This window comes from Talpa europaea, assembly GCF_964194135.1.
Source record: "Talpa europaea genome assembly, chromosome: 8".
Lineage (NCBI taxonomy): Eukaryota > Metazoa > Chordata > Mammalia > Eulipotyphla > Talpidae > Talpa > Talpa europaea.
This window is the reverse complement of record NC_140075.1, coordinates 68,682,316-68,705,528: the sequence shown is the minus strand read 5'-3', so window position 1 is coordinate 68,705,528 and position 23,213 is coordinate 68,682,316. Positions and strand designations below refer to the sequence as shown.

Genomic DNA, 23,213 nt, shown 5'->3' with positions numbered 1-23,213 from the left:
GGAGGGGAGGGATTGGGGTCAGAATGGGGGGCTGCAATTGTATGGGGAATATAACAATAAAATTTATTAAAAAAAATAAATAAATAAATAAATAAATAAAAAATACATTGTATGTATTTCATATAAAAAAAAAAAAACAAAAACAAATAGATAAGAGAGTAAGCTGATTTATCACTTCAGAAATGATTGTATGTAAGTCCTTGAGCATATGCTGAATAAACTTGGTAATGTCTGGGTGTGAAATATAAAAAAAAAAAAAAAAAAAAAGGTATATGAAAAAAATGCACATCATCATTTAACATGAGGGAAAAGCAAATCAAAGCCACAATGAAATATTATTTCACACCTGTGATAATGGCCCATATCAAAAATGACTAGAAACAAGAAGTCTTGATGAGATTGTGGTGAAAAAGGAACACTTGTACACCATTTGTGGGAATATAGACTTGTCCAATGTCTATGGAGAACATTATGGAAGTTTCTCAAAACATTAAAAATAGAGAGGGTGGGAAAAGGGAAGGAGCAAAGTAAGGTAGCGCTATAATGGACTACAGTGGACAATTATGGGTATGATGGTGGTATGTGGTTTGGGAACATACATCTGAAGAAGTGTGATCCTATATCTCAGAATCATACTCAGTATTGCAAACCAATGTTATCTCAATAAAAAATATATACACTTTTTTAGATTCTTCCGGGCATATGGATCCATATAAATGATCAAAGAAATAAAGGAAAAAATGAAATAACAAAGAAAATCATAAATATAAAAAAAAAAAAAAAAAAACACCAGATGGTGTCACTTATATTTAGAATACAGACAAACCAAAGGATCAGACCAAAACAAACTTTAAAATCAACCCTTAAAAGATGACCACATAACTCAGGTATCCAGAGGAGGAGGAGGAGGGGAAAGTGGAGGTAAGAAGAGGGTGGGAAGAGTGCACAATGGACCATGGTGCACTATTGGTACTTTGGTGGTGGATGCACTACAGTGACTACACGTGAAGAGGGAGATTCCATACTTCCAAATCACTAACAAGGATGTAAACCAACAGTACTTCAATAAAAAATAAAATAATAACAAAAAAGAGCTGAATGTGTCAAAGTATAATGAAAGATATACAAATATTAAAGAGATTAAAGAGCTATTAAAAAATAACTTTACAGGCCTCAACTCCATGTGCATAGTATGTTATCTCATCTGTCTACTTCTGTTTATGGGGGATTTTATTATACAAAAATTGATTACCTACAGGTACTTGTGTTATGTTGTTTTTTTTTTTTTTTAAAGATTTATTTATTTATTTATTTATTTATACAAGCACTGGGTACAGTCAGAAGCGCGGGAGGATGAGAGAATTCACCAGAGCCAGAGCGGGGAGCAGAGCAGGCAGAAGGACCGAAGTACACTGCTGAGGGGAGCAGCGGGCGGCAGGAGAGGTCTGCGCGCCATGTGGGACCCTCCTCCGGTGGCCGGGGAGCAGCCGGGGATCGAACCGGCACTGCAGATGCTGCGGGCAGCTTCGCAACCCAGCGCTCAACCGCTGCGCCACCGGGGAGGCCCACTTGTGTTATGTTTTTAAACTCATTTTTATGTCTTTAAGTTCACCTTACAATCATGTTATTTTTTATGTAGTTTATAATTTATTATAAAAATAAAAACAATTACTTCCTTTTGTGTTCAATTACTCAGTACAGATTAAATTTCCCTAAACAACTATATCCAAATATAAAGCTAGTTAAAATAATTTGCAGGGCCTCCCCGGTGGCACAGTGGGTTGAGCACAGCACTGTGAAGCTGTCTGCAGCCTCTGCAGTGTGGGTTCAATTCCCGGCCAGCCAGGGAGATTCCCACATAGCATGGCAGACCTCTCCTGTCGCGCCCGCTGCTCCCCTCAGCAGTGTATTTCAGTCAGTCTGCCTGTTCTGCTCCCCGCTCTGCCTCTGGTGAATCCTCTCATCTTCCCACGCCTCTGACCTGTACCCCAATTCTTGTATAAAAATAAATAAATCTTGGGCCTCCCTGGTGGCGTAGGGGTTAAGATGCAACCTATGAAGCTATCCGCAACCACTGCAGCACAAATTCAATCCCCAGCCAGGGAGGTGACCCACATGGTGCAGCAAACCTCTCCTGACTCACCCGTTGCTCCCCTCAGCAGTGTATTTCAGTCAATCTGTCTGTTCTGCTCCCCACTGTCTCTGGTGAATCCTCTCACCCTCCACACCACTGGCCTGTATCCCAGTCCTTATGTACATAAGTAAATAAATCTTTTAAAATAATAAATAAATAAATAAATCTTTAAAAATAAATAAATAAAATTTTAAAAAATTTGCATACATTTTAAATTGCCTTTACAAATCAAATAAATCTGATTCTCTCAAATGTCCCAAATGCCTGACAGAGCAGCTTTATAAACTACCAAAATCATTCTATATATCTAGGCAATTCTTATAAATTTAATAAACCAAAGTAAACCAGAATTATACATTATTGCAAACCAATAGTAAATCATTAAAATAATTTTAAAAATAAACCAAACTAATAAATGAAATAAATCCAATTATTTGCACCAACACCATTTACAAACTTAAACAAATGATTTTTGTCTTTCACATTAGTCCTCCTAAGTGTGGCATATCAGTGAACTGGGAAAAACACTGGTTCCTCAGGACTTTGTGTAATACAACTGTCAATATCAGTCCTGAGTTAATTGCCTCCAAACTACTACAAGAAAGAAAAACTATCTTTTTTAAGTTACTGTTGTGTTGGGTTCTTTCACTCACAATCAGACATATTTCCAGTTGGTTCATAATATTTGTTAAATATCAATTAAACATTTCATGTTAAAATCACAAATCTAAAATGTCAGAGTATTTAAACATTTGATTCTCTTACATTTTTTTTTCAAGATTTATTTATTTCTACAAGAACTGGGGTACAGGCCAGAGGCACAGGAGGATGAGAGACTTCACCAGAGACAGCAGGGAGAACAGGCAGGCGGACCGAAAACACTGCTGAGGGAAGCAGCGGGCGAGGCAGGAGAGGTCTGCCATGCCATGTGGGTATTTCCCTGGCTGGCCAGGAATCAAACCCGTGCTGCAAAGCCTGTAGACAGCCTCACAGCGCTTCACTCAACCCGCTGTGCCACCAGGGAGGCCCTCTCTTACATTTTTAAAAACAAATATGCATTTATCATCACAATGATTATAAACTTTGGGCTTACCTTAGTACAAAAATGTTGATATTAATGAATTAGATCTATTGTATAATTAAAGGGAACTTGTTCACCAGATTTGGTTTAGGGATATAGATTATTAGAGAATCAGACAGGGTCAAAGACTCTAGGGGCTCTTTCTAGGAGAGTCCTATTTGGTCACCATGCTTGCTTTTATTTTTTAATAGTACTAGAACTTTTCAAACCCATGACTTTCCTTGCAATCCAGAATAGCAAACATTCCTTCAATTTATTAAGCAACCTCTTAACACAACATTTAATTATGTGCTTTGAACTGCTGATATTCTGAACACTACAATCAAATTCAATTAATGTCTTTTCTGACTGACTGGATTCTGCTTTCTTTTTCTTATCTTTTTCATCTGGCTCAATGCCACGATGCTACATTCATATTACTGACAGGGGAAATTAGTTTGTAGTTTATTGCTGCTGCTTTTATAAAATGATAACTAACAATTAGGTATGATATAAATTATGGCTATAAAATAGAATCCTGTATGACAACCATTATATATTACTTGACCATCATGGCTTATACAGCTATATTAACCATAAAAAGATAAAGGGAATCTTTTTCAAAAGTGACCAAGTTTCTTAGAACCCAAGAAAGAGTCCACATTTTCAACGGGTAGCAATAAGCTGAATAAGAAAAAAAGAGGACCTATGTGTCACAGAAGTCAAACTGCCAAAACTGTGAGGGTTACTGAAAATGAGTAGGTTTAGATGAAGTTGCAATGTATAAATGTAGGTTATTTCACAGTGATTACAGTTTATAATCTTGAAGATGAGGAACTTTTATTTTAGGAGGAGAAAATGACAGGTAATAGGGGAATATGAGATTATGGGAGCCTGATGAACCCAGTTGTTGTTTCCTTACTTATATCCATAACCAAGGAAATTAAGTAAGGATAAACAGAAAGAAGTTAAAGAACAGACTCTCTCACTCTTCTTCTTTCACTGTATTGCTCACTATTTTGCATTAGGTAAATGAAGTAAATTGATGACATCATTCCTAAAAATGCCTAGAAATAATCAAATCGGGCGGCTTCATTTAAGCGGGCCACTGACAAAGTGACTAATGGCCAGGAAGACAACCAGAATGCCAGAAATTGTTTAGCTGAGATAAAACTAAGGATTGAGATTATGATGTAGAAATAGTTCACAAGTTACCAAAGGAAAAAGAATTCAATTTGGTGTTCTCATGAGGGTAGAAGTAGTAAAAGCAAACAAAAGTTATAAGGAAGCAGATTCTGTTCAAAATAAGAATTATTATTATTAGAATTGCCCTAAGAAAGAACAAATCTATCAAACTATGTTTTGAAATATGGAACAATAGACAGGAGTACCATGATCCCTGAAAGCAGGGAAACGAGGAAATGAGACCTGTGAAAGCTCAGATTTACCGCACTGGAAATAGTTTCCAGGCTGCAGCACAGGGAAGGGGAATCGGAATAAAGCTAAGTAACCTTGCTGCATTAAGAAAACAGAAGCAGAATTAGGAGAAAACAAAACAGTCAGAAGTTGTGGGGCAGATTATCAGAGAGTGGTAGCAACACAGAGGGGAAAAACTCCAGAGAACTGGAGAAGACAACACTGGAATCTTTCACCAATATCCATCTGCACATGAGTGAGAAGAAATTTCCAGAGATTGGGAAAAGAAACACAGATGAAAGTTTTACAATTCCTGAAGATCACATCTGGCTGGGAATAATTTATGTTTCCACCAGTCACCGAGTAAAGATCTCACAATACAAGGTTAGGTCCCACAGAAGAGAATTGCCATAGTACCGGGAGATAAACTAGTCCTACATGAAAGACTGCACTGGACCCATGCAAAGTTGAAATATAAGCCTGAAAAAAATCAAAAGGATTCCAAGTAACTTAACTGTGTAACAGGAATTGGCAAACTTTTTTTTATAAGAGACCAAACAGGAAGTATTTTAGGCAAGAGATATAAGCATGGAGCTTTTGAAATGGTCAGTATTAAAATATTCATGGTGTCTCCCTGGTGGTGCAGGTGGTTAAGCGCCGCACTGTGAAGCTGTCCACAGCCTCTGCAGGACGGCTTTGAGCCCAGCCAGCAAGCGAGAATCCCACATGGCATGGCAGACCTCTCCTGTCTCTCCCGCTGCTCCCCTCAGCAGTGTATTTCGTCAGTCTGCCTGTTCTGCTCCCCACTCTGTTTCTGGTGAAACCTCTCACCCCACCCCCCTGCATCTCTGGCCTGTGCCCCAGCTCTTATATGCATAAATAAATTAATCTTTAAAAAAAAAATTCATGACCTAAAATTGTCAACCCCATTCATACCAAAAATTCAAACCCCATGTCAACCCTAAAAATACAACCCCATTCATACCAAAGATTAGTTCATCAAAGTGAAGACATTCACTGGTCAAGTCAATCAATAGCCCCAATGGGACTGAACACAATCATCTAAGACTATCTTCTTCAAATCATTTTTTAAGACTATCTTCTCAAACCATTTTCATTTATTATAAAAATAAACTAAGATTTGGAGAGTTTAAGCCAACTTGCCCATAGTAAACAAAAGTAATAACAGGTTGCAGTCAGGATTTTACTGCAAATATCTCAGACTCTAAAGCCATGGTAACCACTATACCTTAAAGCCTCCTTTGCAGTTACTCTTTTGCTCTCCCTGTTTAACAGTTAAATTTCATCACAGCATGCCATCATATTAATTAATACATATTCTGTTGCTATTGACTACTTATAATAGTGGGGGAAGATAGTTAACATTTATTGAGGACCTTTAAGTTTATTATCTCTCAAATTTCATACTGCCTTCAAAGTTCTGGAGCTTCACTGTGAGTACACAGCAGTAAATGGTGTCACTAGAATTGGCAGTTGGGTCAGTCTGACTTCAAAGACCAAAATCCACCACACCAAACTGTCTTAATAGCATCATAAACCACAGGTCCCACAGTGATCTAAAGAAAAGAAGTACAAGAAAAACCATGTCAAAGAAAGGAAAGAGAATGCAAGAGAGAAACTGAGAACAGCTATTTATTTGAGAAAGGGAAAATTTAACCAAGAAGGATGGCAAGCTCTCTTTGTACCTTGGCACACATCATTTCCCCATTTCCATTAAGGTCAAATAAAATTCTAACATCTTTGTAAAATCATTCTATACTACCTCAGTTCTCAATCTTGCTGTGTGGTCTCTTATGTGGTAGCATAAAGAATACAGCTATTTGAGTGTTTATTAATCAGGTTGCAAACTAAGCTTAAGGAAAACTTTTGTATCTTATAGTTTATATTCAACAAGACTGCAGTGTCTGTGTGGATGATAATCACATTCAGGTATTATATAATTTTTTATTTGCAATACAAGTTTCAAGAATATAGCTTCACACTTTATTAACTATCTATACCATATGGTACCTAACACCAAAATTCTGTTATCATTCACCACTATAAAATTTATATATATATGTGTGTGTGTGTATGTATGTGTATGTGTATATATTTATATATATATATATATATATATATATATATATATATATCTCACATCTTCTTTATCCAGTCATCCGTCAAAGGTCATTTAGGTTGTTTGCATATCTTGAGTATTGCAAAAGGTGCTGTAATGTACATAAATAGGTATGAATATATCTTTTCAAATTCGTGTTTTCATATCTTTTGGATAAAACCTAGAAATGGAATTACTAAATCATACGGCAATTCTATTTTTAATTTTTGAGGAATCTCCATACTTTTTTCCATAGAAGATGTGCCAATTTACACTGCTGTCAATGGTGTACAGAGTTCTTTTGTCTCCTCACCCTTGCCAATACTTGTTGTTTGCAGTCTATTTAATAAAGACCATTCTTCTAGGTGTGAAGTGATATTTCACTGTGGTTTTGATCTTCATTTCCCTAACACTAAGTGATGATGAAAATCATGTGCCTATTGGTCACCTCTATGTTTTCTTTGAAGAAATGTCTATTCAGATCTTCTGCCCATTTTTGATTGGGATATTTTTTATTAAGTTATATGAGGTCTTTTTACCTTTTTGATATTAACCCCTTCTCAGATATATGATGTATAACTATCTCCTCCCTATCAGTAGGTCGGCCTTTTTATCTTTGTGTTGATTTCTTTCAAGGTTCAAATATTTTTTTTAATTTGATGTAGTCTATTCATTTATTTTTGGTTTTGCTTCCCTTGCCATTATAGTCAAGTCCCCAAAGATGTTACTGAGGTTGATGTCATGGAGCACATTTCTTATGTATTTTATGATTTCTGGTTTTACATACAAGTCATTAATCCATTTGGAATTACTCTTTGTGAATGGTGTTAGAAAGCAATCAAGTTTCATTTTTTTTGCATGTGACTGTCCAGTTTTCTTTTCACCATCTGTTGAAAGCACTGTCTTTTCTCCATTACATGTTCTGGCTCCTTTGCCGTAAATTAACTTTCATATATGTCTGGTTTTATTCTGAGCTCTCAATTCTATTTAATTTGTCTGTGCATCTGCTTATATTCTAATACTATACTATTTTGATTACTATCATTTTATAGTATAATTTGAAATCTGGTTCATGATTCTTCCATTTTTCTTCTTTTTTCTCAGAATTGCTTTAGCTATTCAGGCCCTTTGTGGTTCCATGCACATTTTAGTGTTGGTTGTTTGATTTCTTTGAAAAATCCTACTGGAATTTTTATAGGGATTTGCACTGAATTTGTATATAGCTTTATGTAAGGTGGTCATTTTATTATTTTTTTAAAGATTTATTTATTCATTTATACAAGAACCGGGGTACAGGCCAGAAGTGTGGGAGGGTGAGAGGATTCACCAGAGACAGTGGGGAGCAGAACAGGCAGACTGATGAAATACACTACTGAGGGGAGCAGTGGGCGAGACAGGAGCTATCTGCCGCACCTTGTGGGACCCTTGCAGGCCGGCAGGGATCAAACCAGCACTGCAGAGGCTGCGGACAGCTTCACAGTGCTGCGCTCAACCACCTGCACCACTAGGGGAGGCCTATATGGTGGTCATTTTAACAATGTTAATTCTTCCAGTCCATAAACACAAAATATCTTTCCATTTCTTTGTGTCTTCTATTTATTTTATTTTAGCCATGTCTTATAGTTTTCAGTGCATAGGTCTTTACCCTCCTTTGTTAGGTTTATTTCCGGGTATTTTATCCTTTTTGATGCAATTGTAAGTAGGATTTTTTATAATTTCTCTTTCTTCCAATTCATTGTTTGCATACTATAGAGATGCAACAGATTTCTGACTACTGATTTTTGTATCCTGCCACTTTAGTGTTCTCCTTTATTGTTTCTAGTAGACTTTTAAAAAGGAAATTTTAAAGATTAACATTTCAAAGTTTTTCAAAAACTGATTATAAATACCACATACCCTAATGCCAAGAGTAAACAAAATAAACGGAAAGACCTAGTTCAAATGTCTATAGGATTTGTTTACAAAGTACTGCATCTAAAATAGTATTTCCAGGCATTAGAGACAAACTACTTTGTAGAGCAGTCATTTCTATATCACTTTTAAAAAAGAAAGGAAAAGAATGAAATTAATAATTTCTTTCCATAGCAAGAATTTCTAAATTAAAAACTGAGACTTCTGACTTTTGGTTGAAGAACTTTCCATTAAGCCATCTGTTCTCCAATCAGTCACTGATCCTCTGGGGATCACCAAGAATCTTTCAGATGATTCACCATGATTCAAAATGATAAAGCTAAGATATCATTTATCATTTAGCCTTTCACTAGGTTGACCTTATGATCCAACAGCAACAGTAAGTAAAACTGTCAAGACTTCAGCAGAAATCAAGACAGTAGCACCAAACTGTCCTAGTAGTTATCATATTCATCACCACTGTGCACTACAAAAATTAATGCCATTTTCACTGAAGAATGCCCTGGATGAAGTAGTAAAAATTATTGAACTTATTAAGTCATAACCCTTGAGCACATTCTGTGCTATAAAATAGGAAGTACACACAAAGTACCTCTTTTCTGCATATTGAATTTCTTTATTTTTAAGATTTATTTTATTTATTTATGCATACAAGAGCTGGGGTGCAGGCCAGAGGTGCAGGGGAGTGGGAGGAGAATGAATTCATCAGAGACACAGTGGGGAGCATAACAGGCAGATCTACTGAGATACATTGCTGTGGGGAGCAGCGGGCGAGACAGGAGATGTCTGCTGCACCAAGTGGGTTAGCTCCCTGGCCGGGGATCAAACTTGTGCTGTAGTGGCTGCTGATAGCTTCATAGTGCTGAGACTTCATATCTTGCGCCACCAAAGTGGTGCATACTGAATTTCAATGGCTAAACTAGATGTATTTTTTTAAAGATTTATTTATTTATGCATATAAGAACTGGGTAGTACAGGCCAGAGATGAGGGGGGTGAGAGGATTCACCAGAGACAGACTAGGAAACAGAGCAGGAGATTGACTGAAATACCCTCCCTCTCCTGTGAGGGGAGCAGCAGGTAAGACAGGAGAGGTCTGCTATGCCATGTGGGTCACCTCCCTGGAAGGGAATCAAACTCATGCTGCAGAGGCTGCAGACATGTATTTTTCATCGAGCAACATTTTCACTTGAAAAACAAACTGACAAACAATTGCTATTAGATTTCAGATATTTGATATATAAAAATGAAGTGAGTCCACACTTAAAATACACAATTGACAACATTTATTGTCTATGACAAAATTTAAGTTTTTGAATAAAATTAGAGATTTTGGAAAGCCTTTTATCTTAGCCACCATGAGTTTGTGACTGCTTCCCAATTCGTAAAGAATTATCTCGTAAGATCAATAATAATACAGCATTAACAAATGGATCTTTTAAATATTATATAACAGCAAATGAGTATTTTAAATATTCTATCATAAAATCTGCAAACATTTGGAAGACCAGTATTAATCAATGAACTAATATTTTCTAAATAACCAATGAGTGATGTTATGAAATCCAATTCAAAATCTAAGAAAGGGCCTCCCTGGTGGTGCAAGGGGTTAAGATGCAACCTATGAAACTCTCTGCAGCCACTGCAGCACAACTTCTATACCCTGCCAGGGAGCTACCCACATTGCACAGCAGACCTCTCCTGACTCACCCGCTGCTCCCTTCAGCAGTGTGTTTCAGTTAATCTGCCTGTTCTGTTTCACACTCTGCCTCTGGTGTATCCTCTCACCTCTCACTTATCTGGCCTGTACCCCAGTTCTTGTATGCATAAATAAATACATCTTTAAAAAAAAAAAACAAAATCTAAGATAGACGAGATTTTAATATAAGACTATAAAAAGTTCATTAACATAAATATATAAAATTTAAAAAAAATTTTAAATAAACTATGTAAAACTTAAAAAAAAACATAGTCTCAGCTTTCACAATACAACTAATCTTCAGGTAAACAATGCTTGTCAAACTTTGATACAGTATGAGTGAAGAAAATCTGTGCTTATTTGGCATAATTATTAAAATATTCTTTCCTTTTTCTAAATACATGTCTATGTGGGGCTGTATTTTCCTCATAAACTGCAGCCAAAGCAACATATTACAATAGACTGATTGCAAAAGTAGATATGAAAATCAATCTCTATTAAACCAGACATTAAAATGCTTTTATAAAAATATAAAGCAATGCTATTCTTTTCACTAAATTTTACTTTAGAAAAGACATTTTTAATTAAAATATCATTTATATTAATAACTGAGTTTGTTGCTATTTTGTGAACAAGTAGTTTTTATTTCTCAGCTTTAATTTCTAACTTAGCAAATATTAACACAAATGATCTACATTAGCAAAAGTTGTTTGGGAGACTCAATAATTTCTAAGAGCACAGATGGCTACACAAACCAAAAAGTTTGAGAACTATTACACAATATTTTGCAATAGTGAAATACTTAGAAGTTGAGTGTTGAATAGAAGATGAGTAGAATAAGCAGGTTTATAATCTAAATTACAAACCCAGAATACAGGGCCTCCCAGGTGGCGCAGCGGTTGAGCGCTGGGTTGCGAAGCTGCCCGCAGCCTCTGCGGCGCCGGTTCGATCCCCGGCTGCTCCCCGGCCACCAGAGGAGGGTCCCACATGGCACTGCAGACCCCTCCTGCTGCCCGCTGCTCCCCTCAGCAGTGTACTTCGGTCCTTCTGCCTGCTCTGCTCCCCGCTCTGGCTCTGGTGAATTCTCTCACCCTCCCGCGCTTCTGACTGTATCCAGTGCATGTATAAACAAAACAAACAAACAAATAAATAAAATAAAACATGCCTCTATTAAAAAAAAAATTTAAAAAAAAAAAAACAAACCCAGAATACATATAAATTTTTGAAAAAAGTCTCACACTCTAGCTTGGTCCAACTTGGGATTAGGTGGTAGACAGATGTGATTTGTTTGGAAGGGAAGGAATTGGTAAGAGAAAGCTAGGACAAACTCACAAATCAGTCACTCTCCAACTCTCCACAGCCTTCAGTTACTACTACCTTTTCCTGGGATTACAAAGAAACACAAGGTCAGAGAGGAAGGAAGAAGGTTACAGAGGAGATGAATGATAATCCTTACGTACATTCTGAAGGTAAAAGACTATTTTGGAGTAAGGAAGAACATTATATTGTGACTTACAAATAAAACCTCTCAAAGTATATATACATATATAACTCATGGCAGACAGAATATATCACCCATAGTTTTAATATCAAAATAAAAGATAATCTTTTTAGATTGAAGAAATTTTCTCCTATTCCTAGTTTGCTGAGAGTTGTTATTATAATTTTTTTATTGAGGTAACATTAATTTACAACACTGTATATGATTCAGAGCTATAGGATCTCCATCTTCAGGTATTTAAATATAATCTTTTAATTAATTTTTTTAATATGCCCAACTCTTTCTCCTTTTTGTGACCAACAGTCAGAAGCCTTACCAGGGTCCAGAATTATCTATACTACATCACAGAATGATTAGAAATTCCAGTTTCCATGATCCTCTATTTATACCTTTTTGCGATAATTAATGTGCTGACATTTTCCATCTCTCCCACTATACTGTGAGCACCTAAAGAACAGAGTTTACATCTTACTCATCTTTTTTCCCCAGAGCATAGCATACTACCATTATAGATATGCTCAGCAAATGATTCCCAAATGATTTCCCAAGGGCCAGATACAATATAGGCTATAAAATATATTTCTTCAAGAAGCACAACACAAGCTGTTCAAGTTGTCTTGAAAATAATGGTTTCATAAATCGAAAACCTGGACATACTATGAAATCTAAAATAAAAATTTTGATTCTTATTTAGCTACTCTGAAAAGGTTGAACACTTCCTCCGAAAACTCCTACTTGGTTTCTAGAGTGTAGTTTTTTCCTTATTTCTACTTCTCTGGTTACCCCTCCTCAGTGTTTCTCTGATTACCTCAGTTTAGTTCCAAATAGCCTCAGTCCTATACCTTAAGACCTTCTAAAATTCTTTTGGATTACCTTATCTAAATCAAGATTTCTCAACCCCATAGATTTGATACTTTGGACTAGATAACAATTTGATTTGGAGGGGGAGTGGGAGAGGTGATGAGATGGGGGAATGCCTTGTGCAATTCAGGATGCTTAGCAACATCTGGCCTTCTCTATTCACTATATACCACAGTTGAATCAATCAATCAAAAATGTCTCTAGTCTTGCCAAACGTCTCCTGAAGTGCAAAAATCACTCTTGGTTGAGAATCAGTGATCTAAACTAATGACTTCACCTATCACTGCTGACTCCCAAATCTGTATGTGGCCCAAACCTCTGATTTGAATTCTCAATATATTCCAATCACCATTGACTAACTCTGGACATCAAATTTAACATAAGCTGTAATCCATCACTGTTTTTCTTAAATTTATTCCTTTTCCATTTTGCTCCATCTTGATGAATGACACAACTATCTACAGTCACTCACCTCAAGAAGTCCAGAAGCCATCCTAAGTTTTCTCATTCATATTTAATGAATTGCCAAATCCTATTCACTCTCTGTAACACCTCTCAAGTAGGTCCCTTCCTTTCCTTTTCTATTGTAACAGGCTTATATCAGGCCTCATCACATTTCACCTGGATTACTATAACAGCATCCTAACTGGTCCTACCTCCCATATGGTCCTATTGCCTTTCCTCTACTTTGCCACCAAAGTGATACTCATAGAAACAAAACTGAGAATGGCATTGCCCTTCCTAAAATTCATGATAACTCAATTGAGGGGTTGAATTATAATTCAATTCCTCAAATAAACATAAGACATTTATGGTTGGACCTTCTTCCTCCTTTCTGGTCCTAACTCTTGCAACTCATCCACAAGTCTCTCCACTTTTGCCATGCCAAACAACTTACATTCTGCAAACTTATAACAAATGAGGGGAGCAGTAGGTGAGGCAGGAGAGGTCTGCCACACCATGTGGGTTTCTCCCTGGCCAGTCAGGAATCGAACCCACGCTGCAGAGGCTGCAGACAGCTTCACAGAGCTGCGTTCAAGCCGCTGCACCACCAGGGAGGCCCTGGATGTTGTATTTTCTAGTAGGGCAGCTGAAAACAGATAACATAAAAACTCTATCCTTACAGTCACAATAAGGAGACTAAGGAGTCAGAGAAAGCCTCACAGAAGAAATATTAAAACTGAGACTTTATGCTGTAAGACTATGGGTGCCTTGGAGGTGGGCTGGTGTGGTGAGATGCATCTGAGGAGGAGTGGCCCTATAACTCTGAATCAGAGTGTTGCAAACCAATGTTACTTCAATAAAAATAAATATTTTTAATAAATAAAAGACTCGATAAGTAGAAATTAGTTGAGGGTAGAGCAGCAAAAGACAGCAGAGCTGGAAGGTATTTCAGGCAAAAAGAATAAATTATGTGAGGGCTTTGAGCCAGTACAGAGCTTAGTATATTTCAGAAATAGAGGAGACTGTGACTGGTATTCACTGAAGCTTGTTGAAATTGAGGCTGTAGAAGTATATGGAAGGCCAGAAACATATACAGCACTTCATAATACTGGCAATGATGACGCTAAGAAATTTAAATGTAGTAAGTTCTACCACTTATCATGAAATAAAAACATAATTTTAGATTACAATTCACAGCAACTCAAAACTAGTTTCCAAACTACAAATTAGAGGCAGATTATAGCTAATCTTAGTAAGTCACCCAATGAAACATTACTATTCTATATTCTCCCAGTTCTATGACTGCTGTTTTAAAGAACAGATTGATTCACTAGATCAATACCACAGACACTATCAAAGAAACCCTATATTGTTATTTTCCATACCAGTAATATTGCTAAAGCAAATTTATCTAATCATTCTTTCCCCCAATCTTTTTTCATTGTGGTAAAATATGTAACATAAAATTTACCATCTAAATTAAGTTTATATGTACAGTTCATTGAAATTAAATACTTTCATATTTTGCAACCATCAACATCTCCTTAACTCTTTCATCCTGTAAAACTAACACTTTATACCTATTAAACAGTAACTCCCCATTTTCCCCTACCCCCAGTTATAGGACATACTCATTGTACTTTCTGCCTCAATGAGGTTAACTACTTTAAGTACCTCATATAAGGATAAACATAGAGTATTAGTCATTTTCGTGATTGTGTTATTTCACTTACATAATGTACATTACTTCATGGTACAGCCTCATTACAGAACATGTTGGCATTTCCTTCTATTTTAAGGTTAAGTAATATTACATTGTATGTATATACCAGTTTGTTTATCCAGTCATTCACTGATAGACACTTGGGTAATTTACACATCTTAGTTACTGTGCATAACTCTGCTATGAATATGGGTATACAAAGCCTATTTAATCTTGATGAACAAGATTTCATTACCCTGTGTGGATGCATACCATATACCCAAAATCTAGAATGGGAGTTTCTGAAGGAAAGTGAAAAAGATGCTTGATTCTGTTGCTTTTTTTTTTCTGTAGCATCACTAACTATTCTTCTCTCTAGTTAGTCTCACCAAATCTACACTATGGAAAGTTTTCCTATTTCTAAGCACAGTGTCACGATAATGATCTTTTGTCTTTTCCCATGAAGTTGCCAATTCACAGATGAATAGTCCCCACATTTTCTACTTCCAAATTCATTTTACATTCTACTTCCACCTTTCCTTTTTAAATGCTTGACTTTCTTTCAACCTGGGGGGGAGGGGAGGAAGCTATGTGTATTTTGTTAAAGTACTCCTAAAAGAATTCTTAAGCACCCAGTGAATTATTCAGTACTTATGAATCAGCAATAATGGGGTCTATTTTAAAAACCAAAAATTTCAAAGGGCACATAAATAAAAATAGAGTATTATAAATATAATTGCAAGTTAAGCCTCCCACTACCTAACAAGAGTTCTTTAAATTGTTCTCTCTGAGAGAAGATACCAAAAATGTGCTGATAATTTTGAAGAGCATAGAAGAGGATCAATAAGTTAGGAAATAAGAAGAAAAAAAGTTGGGGTTTTTAAAACCTGGCAGTAGACTGGAAAAAAGAAATGTTAAGTACACATAGTCTTAACAGATAATGGTCACATTAGAAATGCACTGCACTACTAATGTACACATTTTACAAATAGTCCTGTATATACTATGTATACCATGCATTTTCCTATTCAAACATACATATCTGTGAAAAAGCTTAAGTTATAAATAGGCACAGTATGAGAGCAACAATAATAAAATAATTGTAAAAGTATACCATAATAAAAGTTATCTGAATATAACCTCTCTCCCTCAGACTCTGGCAGACTGCAGGTAACTAAAACCTTAGAGAGAGAAAACTCAGATAAAGGAGGACTACTGTAACTCAAAAAGTAAAGCATCACAGAACACCAGTCTCATCTTATGGCAGATGCACAAAGCTGTATGACCTATTTTACATATGTATATCCATACATGGTCAACACCATTTGCTGTCATCCTGTGGAAGAAACCAAAATTAACAGGCAGCAGACACTGGAATACATTTAGCTATTCTGCAGCTAAATAAGGCTTTCTTCATCTACTTCACTTATTGCTGTCCCTGGCTCAGATCATTTGTAGCAGAGTAAGTAAAACTGAAAAGGGGCCAGCTATTCTTAAGGAATGTCAAAAGGAAAAGGTTTACCACACTGAACAGTCCTATTCAATGCCCTATATAAGAAACTATGAGTCAGATAGAGAGATGGATAGATTTGTTTTTGATAAACTAGGGTAATGGTACTCTTCAAAGAACAGAGATCTCATCTGTGAGATATTTCAAAGATAAAAGGGCATAAAGCCAGAGCAAATCAAAACTTTTTAAGATTCCTTCAACCCCTGATTATGTTATGGATATCACCTTCCCATAATATACTAGGTATAAAAGAGTATTTATAAACATGATCTAGAGCGCAGCAAAGAAAAAGCCATTCCTGTAACACTGTGTTTATGGAATACATCCCAGAATTTTTCACAAAGATAATCAGAGGAGTCTTTAGTATCAAATGAAACCCAAGGAAGGGTCACAAGACAATGACATAAAAAAAAGCAAATTATAAATCAGAAGATTTGGGAGCTCCAGCCACTGGATCAGAATTTAATCATCCATGACAACAACTTCAACACACTCACTCTCTTCAAGAATAACCAGAGCTCACTCACATAATATGCACTTAAATCACCTTTATGAAATTTTAGTTGTTTCCCTGTAATTCTTACTGGGATGAGTGCTATTATAAAAGGCCATTTTCCCGTGCTAACTTTCTACAATTTCTCTGTCATGTAAGCCCACATACACATATTCATCCCTAAGCTGGAAAAAATGCTTAATACCTTAAAACAGAGCAGAATACTGTGACATGAGTGGAAAATTTCTATCCCACAACAATAGAATAGACAAGTGGATCCTACTCAAAAGTCTCACATTTAATCATTAATAAGCACTGTGTCATCCTCAATAAAATTACTTGCCATTTCAATTTTAGTAACCTCTTTCTATATGCCTTAAAAAGTTCCTACTTCATTAGCTAAGTACAATAAAAAACATTCTTTAGTAAAACTAAGCTGTAGTAAATTCACAAGTATATTAAAGGTGTTTTATCACCTTAAAACTGTGAAAGACAGCAGGTACTTCTACCAATAAGTCATATGTGAAAACTGTCAACATGCTTTTCAACCCACAAAAAAGTAGTATTACATTAGTAAAATATAGCACCACATTTTTCTATGTGCAAATATTTATAGTTATTTGCAGTTTCAATTGAAAAATCTACTCATAATTTCTAGGGCTACAATTTTGTGATGTTATAATAGGTGATATTATAATATGAAATTTGAATGTTATTTGGAAAGTTAAAAAAGAGAAAAATAACTGATATTTGTTCATTAAAAGAAAGATATATTATGTCTTGATGATAGTTTCCCCACCTACACATGGATTTTAAATTCCATAAGGTCCCCAAAGCAACTGGTCATTTGCAGTCATTACAATGTCCACATGTTGAGAGTTTTTATAATACTCTTTCTACAAACTGGCTATACTTCCATTACCATAATTTTGCAAAACAGCATAGACAAATCACTGTTGTCCTTTCAAAGCTGATATAAACATCTTCAGCCTAAGAAAACCAAAACTATTATAAAATTTTTTTTCTGCAACTACTATTTTACTTTTCTAGAAGCAAATATAAAATGTCTCTTGGTAATAAGGCTAAAGTATATAACTGCAGAAAGTGTGTGGTTTTTCTACAATATACCCCAAAGGGAAAAATACATGAGAATCTGAATAATTGTATGATCTGCCAACCCTAACAGGGAATTTTAAAATGAATTGACAAAAACTATATTACCAAATGTCTATTTAAATAATGAAAAGAGGAATAGTCCTATGAAATCATACTGCCCCTAAAATTGTCTAGCTAAGTAAGGCCAAGAACAGAGAACATTTATGATGCGGAGATTCAGTTCACTAGTCTATATTTTCCCAAAATCTGAACTGCTGAAAACAAATCTTTCGCAGTTTTTCTTTATTGTTAATTAAATCATTTTACATTGCGTTGTGTTTGCAGTAATACAGAGCACCAAATAAATTAACATGATAAAATGCAAAAATGTCAAAATGACACCAATTAGTATAATAGTGGCAAGTTTATCTAAGATTTCAAAAATAATTTATAAGTTGGGCTTTTAAGAATCCACATTCTTCTAAGTAATTGCCTTTATTGCTTAGTTTATTTCTTGAAGGACTTATGATCAGCCTGTCAACACAAAAAAAGTATTCATTTCAGGCTCTCCAAGAGTTCCAATATCTCATCTTTACCAGAAAATCTATTTAATGGCAGCCAATTTGCAAACACAAAATTTAAGACTACAGCCTCAGTAAAACAAGAAGAAAGAAATTAAAGTTCACTTCAAGTATTTATGTTGGCATTGACTGAACAGACGACTTAAGAAAAGACTGACACCAACAGCTCCATTTTGCCATCACTCATGCGCTGCATGTACCAGTTTCCATATTACTTTAATCAAGAGACACACATAATGAGTGTATCACTTAAAGTACGCAAATTCATTATTCCTTCTTTGTAAAAGTTTGACATCCTGGCTTGTATCACATTCACAAACTAAATATGCATTCCACTGAAAGAAACTAGAATAACTTAACTTTTTAAGTTAATATTTTCATGAAAGAAGAAAACAACTAAGTGGGTGCTTGTAATATAAGATTGCTGAGGTCAATTTTATCAATAGTTCTTTAAGTTTCCTTCAAAATGTTTGGGAGAATATTTACTGTCTTACAATTAGTCAGAACTTAAAATGTAACTGACTCCAACAGCTAAACACAAATAAAAGCACCATAAATAGCAGACAACTAACATTTAATAACAACAAAAATACTTTTATTATCTATACAGATAATCCAATAAATACTCCTCAATAAATACTTTGTCCTAGATCATTGAAAAATTAAAAATCAAAATCAAAATGAAACGATCATTCCATTTAGAAATAAAATAATTTCATCTAAAAACAACAATTTTAAAGAAAAAATAAGCAGTTGTTTCACCTTCTCATTTTTTGGTCATAACATTTCCTTGCTCTTAAAGCTTTATATTTGATAGCTTGGTTTTTGTTTTGCTGGGTTTTTTTTTTCCCCATATGCTATCTTGTAAGAAAATGTAATGACGAGACTAATAAAGATTTACTCAAAAAAATTACCTTGTCCTTCTAATAGCAGTGAAAACTGGTGAGAAAAACTAATATTGAGGGTTTTTTTAAACACTTTAAGATAAATATAACAAATATCTGAAAAGAAAATATTTTTTACCTTTTCCAATATAAATATATTCTTTCCATTCATATACTCCCAATCCACCACATATTTAATACAAAGAGATGACGATGAGCTAACTTTTGATCACATATTGTGTGCTAGGCATCACACTTATATTAAATGCATTACAGATAACAGCAATTTTGTAACAGGGATTAGTCAGGGCATTTCTGTCTGGTAAGTACAACTATTAACCCTATTTTATGTATGGGGAGATTGAGACATAAAGAGGTTAAACAATTCATTCAAAGTCACAAGTCACTGACAGCTGGATTCAAAACTAAATTGCATGGCTTCATACCTGGTTTTGGAATTACTATACTAGCTATGTGTAAAACACACATAGTATATGGCACAAAACCTGACACCTAGGAGCTACTAAATAAAAGTGTAACTATTATCATATTATTTATGTGTCTTTTACTTACTCTGTGATAACTCTGGATTTCCTCTCAGATTCATCATCTTTGGGACTGAAGGGCCATACACATCCACATCCAACAAACCAACAGCCTTTGACTGAAAGATAACATAATTTGCCGGAAGATTATTCCCAGTCCTTACCAAAGATAAGGCACAAAGCAATAGTAAGTCTGACTATAGCAAAGACAATATGCAAAACGTTCCAGAATAATAATGACCGAAACTTTCAAACAAAGCAACATTAAGGTAAAAGAGCACAAACTTCTTAAAGTAATACTTGTATTTTACTTATTTCTTCTAGATAACAGTAGAAAAAACCGCATATACTTTACCCACCTTGGTTCAGATTTCCCAAACTGGCTCACAAATAGGCTTTTTGACCTCAACACAAGTTACATTCTCACAATATTAAAATAATGATTTATAATGACAAACAAAACCCTAGGGAGATGAAGAATTAGCATTTGGAAAGCCCATCTAACATACCAAATATAAAGCAGGGGGAGCTGGGAGGGGTGGAAATCACAGAAACAAGGGCCATAATAAAGCAAGTGAGGAATTCTGATACAGATCTGGTATGGATATGCTACAGAAGATAGTGGTAGACATAACACAGAGATAACATATTATGTGAAAGTCAAAGTTAAATACCCAAGATACTCCTGGAGAATTTATAAACAATTAAAATCATTTTTCTTTGATGATCTATCCTTGGGATAGTCTATTCCAGGGCAGACTATCCTGACTGGTCGCATCCAGCCATTTAACCAAGAAAAGGAAAATAAAATTCACTATTACCAAATAAGCCTTTTTTTTCCTTCTCCCCCTCTCCTTTCTCTTTGGTAAATTAAATCAGTCTGTTACTGGTTTTCCTCATAAGCAAAAACAAAATACTATTCTTAGCTATATGCCTTTGAATTATGTTTCAACAAAATTTACAACTCTCTTCTCTCTCTACCTATATTCTGGCAAGATAAAACTTAAGCTCAGGAAAAAACAAAAAACTGTTTTCACTAAACAATCCCTCATTTTTCATGTTATCTATCTATTTCCAGACACAAAATTACTTCTTAAACTTCACTCTCTGGTTTCTATAAATATACAAAATAAGGCAAATTCAGCAATTATGTTTCCAACTGCACTGACTCAAATTGCAGTTCTAAGAAAATCACTTAATGCCCCTGTGAGATGCACAGAGATTAAGGAACTTGTCACTACCAAAATCTCAGCTTATTGCAAAATAAACCAAAAATGTATTAAAATAGGAAGGAGGCACAGAGTTAAAGTCTCAGGGCTATCAAGCTATCTCCAGCTACTGCAGCATGAGTTTGATCCCTGACCAGGGAGCTGACCCACATGGCTTGGCAGGTCTCCCTTGTTTCACCTGCTGCTCCCCTCTGCAGTATATTTCAGTAGATATGCCTGTTCTGCTTCCCACTCTGACTCTGGTGTATCCTCTCACCCCCTGCACCTCTGGCCTAGAACCCAGTCTTGTATGCATAAATAAATAAAATAAATCTTAAAAAAAATAGGAGGGCCTCCCTGGTGTCGCCGCCGGTTGAGCGCCGTATTGTGAAGTTGTTTGCAGCCTCTGCAGCCCAAGCTCGATTCAGGCTGGCTGGCGAGAATTCCACATGGTGCAGCAGACCTCTCCTGTCTAGCCCGCTGCTCCCTCAGCAGCGTGTTTCGTCAGTCTGCCTGTTCTGTTCCCTGCTCTGTCTCTGGAGAATCCTCTCATCCTCCTGTGCATCTGGCCTGTACCCCAGCACTTATATAGATAAAATGAAAAAAAATAGGAAGGAAACTTTACTTTTAACAGAATGGTAGCATACAACATGTTTTATGTATTTAAGTATTGGCTTTTCAAGGGTAGGAACATTCAGTAAGAAAGCCTGGTTTTGTTAATATAACAAAATAATACCATCACCAAAGGATCTGATGACACTATAATTATCATCCTAGAATTTCACCTATATTCCCAATATTTTCTCTTGACACCTATAAGAACTAAAATTATCACAAAATAATAATAAATGCCAACAACAGCAAAAATTTAAGACTCTTTTTCCTTGCTCTCTTATTTATATTAATGTTGGTTTTATAATAATTTAAAGGCATCAGGTCCCAGATTTTAAAAATACCTGACAAGTAAAACAAGCTTTTAAAGTTTATCTTTTCATGAAACAAAATAACTAAGTAGTATTTGCAATGTAACACTGCTAGAGTTAACCTTATCATCACCATATCTTCAAGTCCCTTCCTATTTAGCCTGTCTTCTGGAAGAAAAGCATGCCTGGGGCCTCCCTGGTGGCACAGCGGTTGAGCGCTGGGTTGTGAAGCTGCCCGCAGCCTCTGCAGCGCCGGTTCGATCCCCGGCTGCTCCCCGGCCACTGGAGGAGGGTCCCACATGGTGCGCAGACCTCTCCTGCCGTGCGCTGCTCCCCTCAGCAGTATACTTCGGTCCTTCTGCCTGCTCTGCTCCCCGCTCTGGCTCTGGTGAATTCTCTCACCCTCCCACACTTCTGACTATACCCAGTGATTGTATAAATAAATAAAGAAATCTTAAAAAAAAAAAAAAAAAGAAAGAAAGAAAGAAAAAAAAAGAAAAGCATGCCTGTATCAAAATGAACTACTGATATCATGGTTCAAGACTAAAGGTCTGACCTACAATGTGCTATGGTAGGGATGGGTTTTCTATGTACCTATATAGTGGGCAAATACATTACCACATGTGAAAAAAAGGGGCAGGGAGAAAGTTCCTCTGCTTCCTAAAGAATGGAACAAAAGATTGGAGAATCTTCTGTGCTGTTTACATACTTTCCCAGAAGTTAACAGCTTATCTACATTTAATACTATCACACACACACACACACACACACACACACACACACACACACCAAAAAGGAAACAAGAAAGGAAGGTATTAATAATGGAGGAAGAAAGGAAAAAGGAAGAGAGAAAGGCACAAAGGTAGGGAGGGAAAAATGAAGGAAGGGAAGTTTATATTAAGAACTTGCCTCTACAGACAGCTCTGTGTATAAATCAAAATGTGTGAAAACATGCCATCCTAAAACACCCAAATAAACACATAGACTTTGCCTAATTATGTCTCCCAGTGCTTGAATTCCTTCTGACTGCCAAACACCCTACTAAGCATTTCATTTACATTTCTCACTGACTTTTCATAATAATCCTGAAAATGATATTATACCTACTTATGGATAAGAAAGTTGAAAT

General features: G+C 35.8%; 1 protein-coding gene across 1 annotated transcript in view; it reads right to left on the bottom strand.

The window, feature by feature from the left end:
• NUBPL (NUBP iron-sulfur cluster assembly factor, mitochondrial) overlaps nucleotides 1-23,213 on the bottom strand; it is a gene marked incomplete at both ends in the record, with an annotated part of 174,993 nt that overhangs the window by 117,062 nt on the left and 34,718 nt on the right. Inside the window, one exon of the mRNA XM_084241299.1 lies at nucleotides 19,982-20,072. Within this exon, the coding sequence (XP_084097425.1) occupies nucleotides 19,982-20,072 (91 nt within the window). The remainder of the gene's footprint in view (nucleotides 1-19,981; nucleotides 20,073-23,213) is intronic.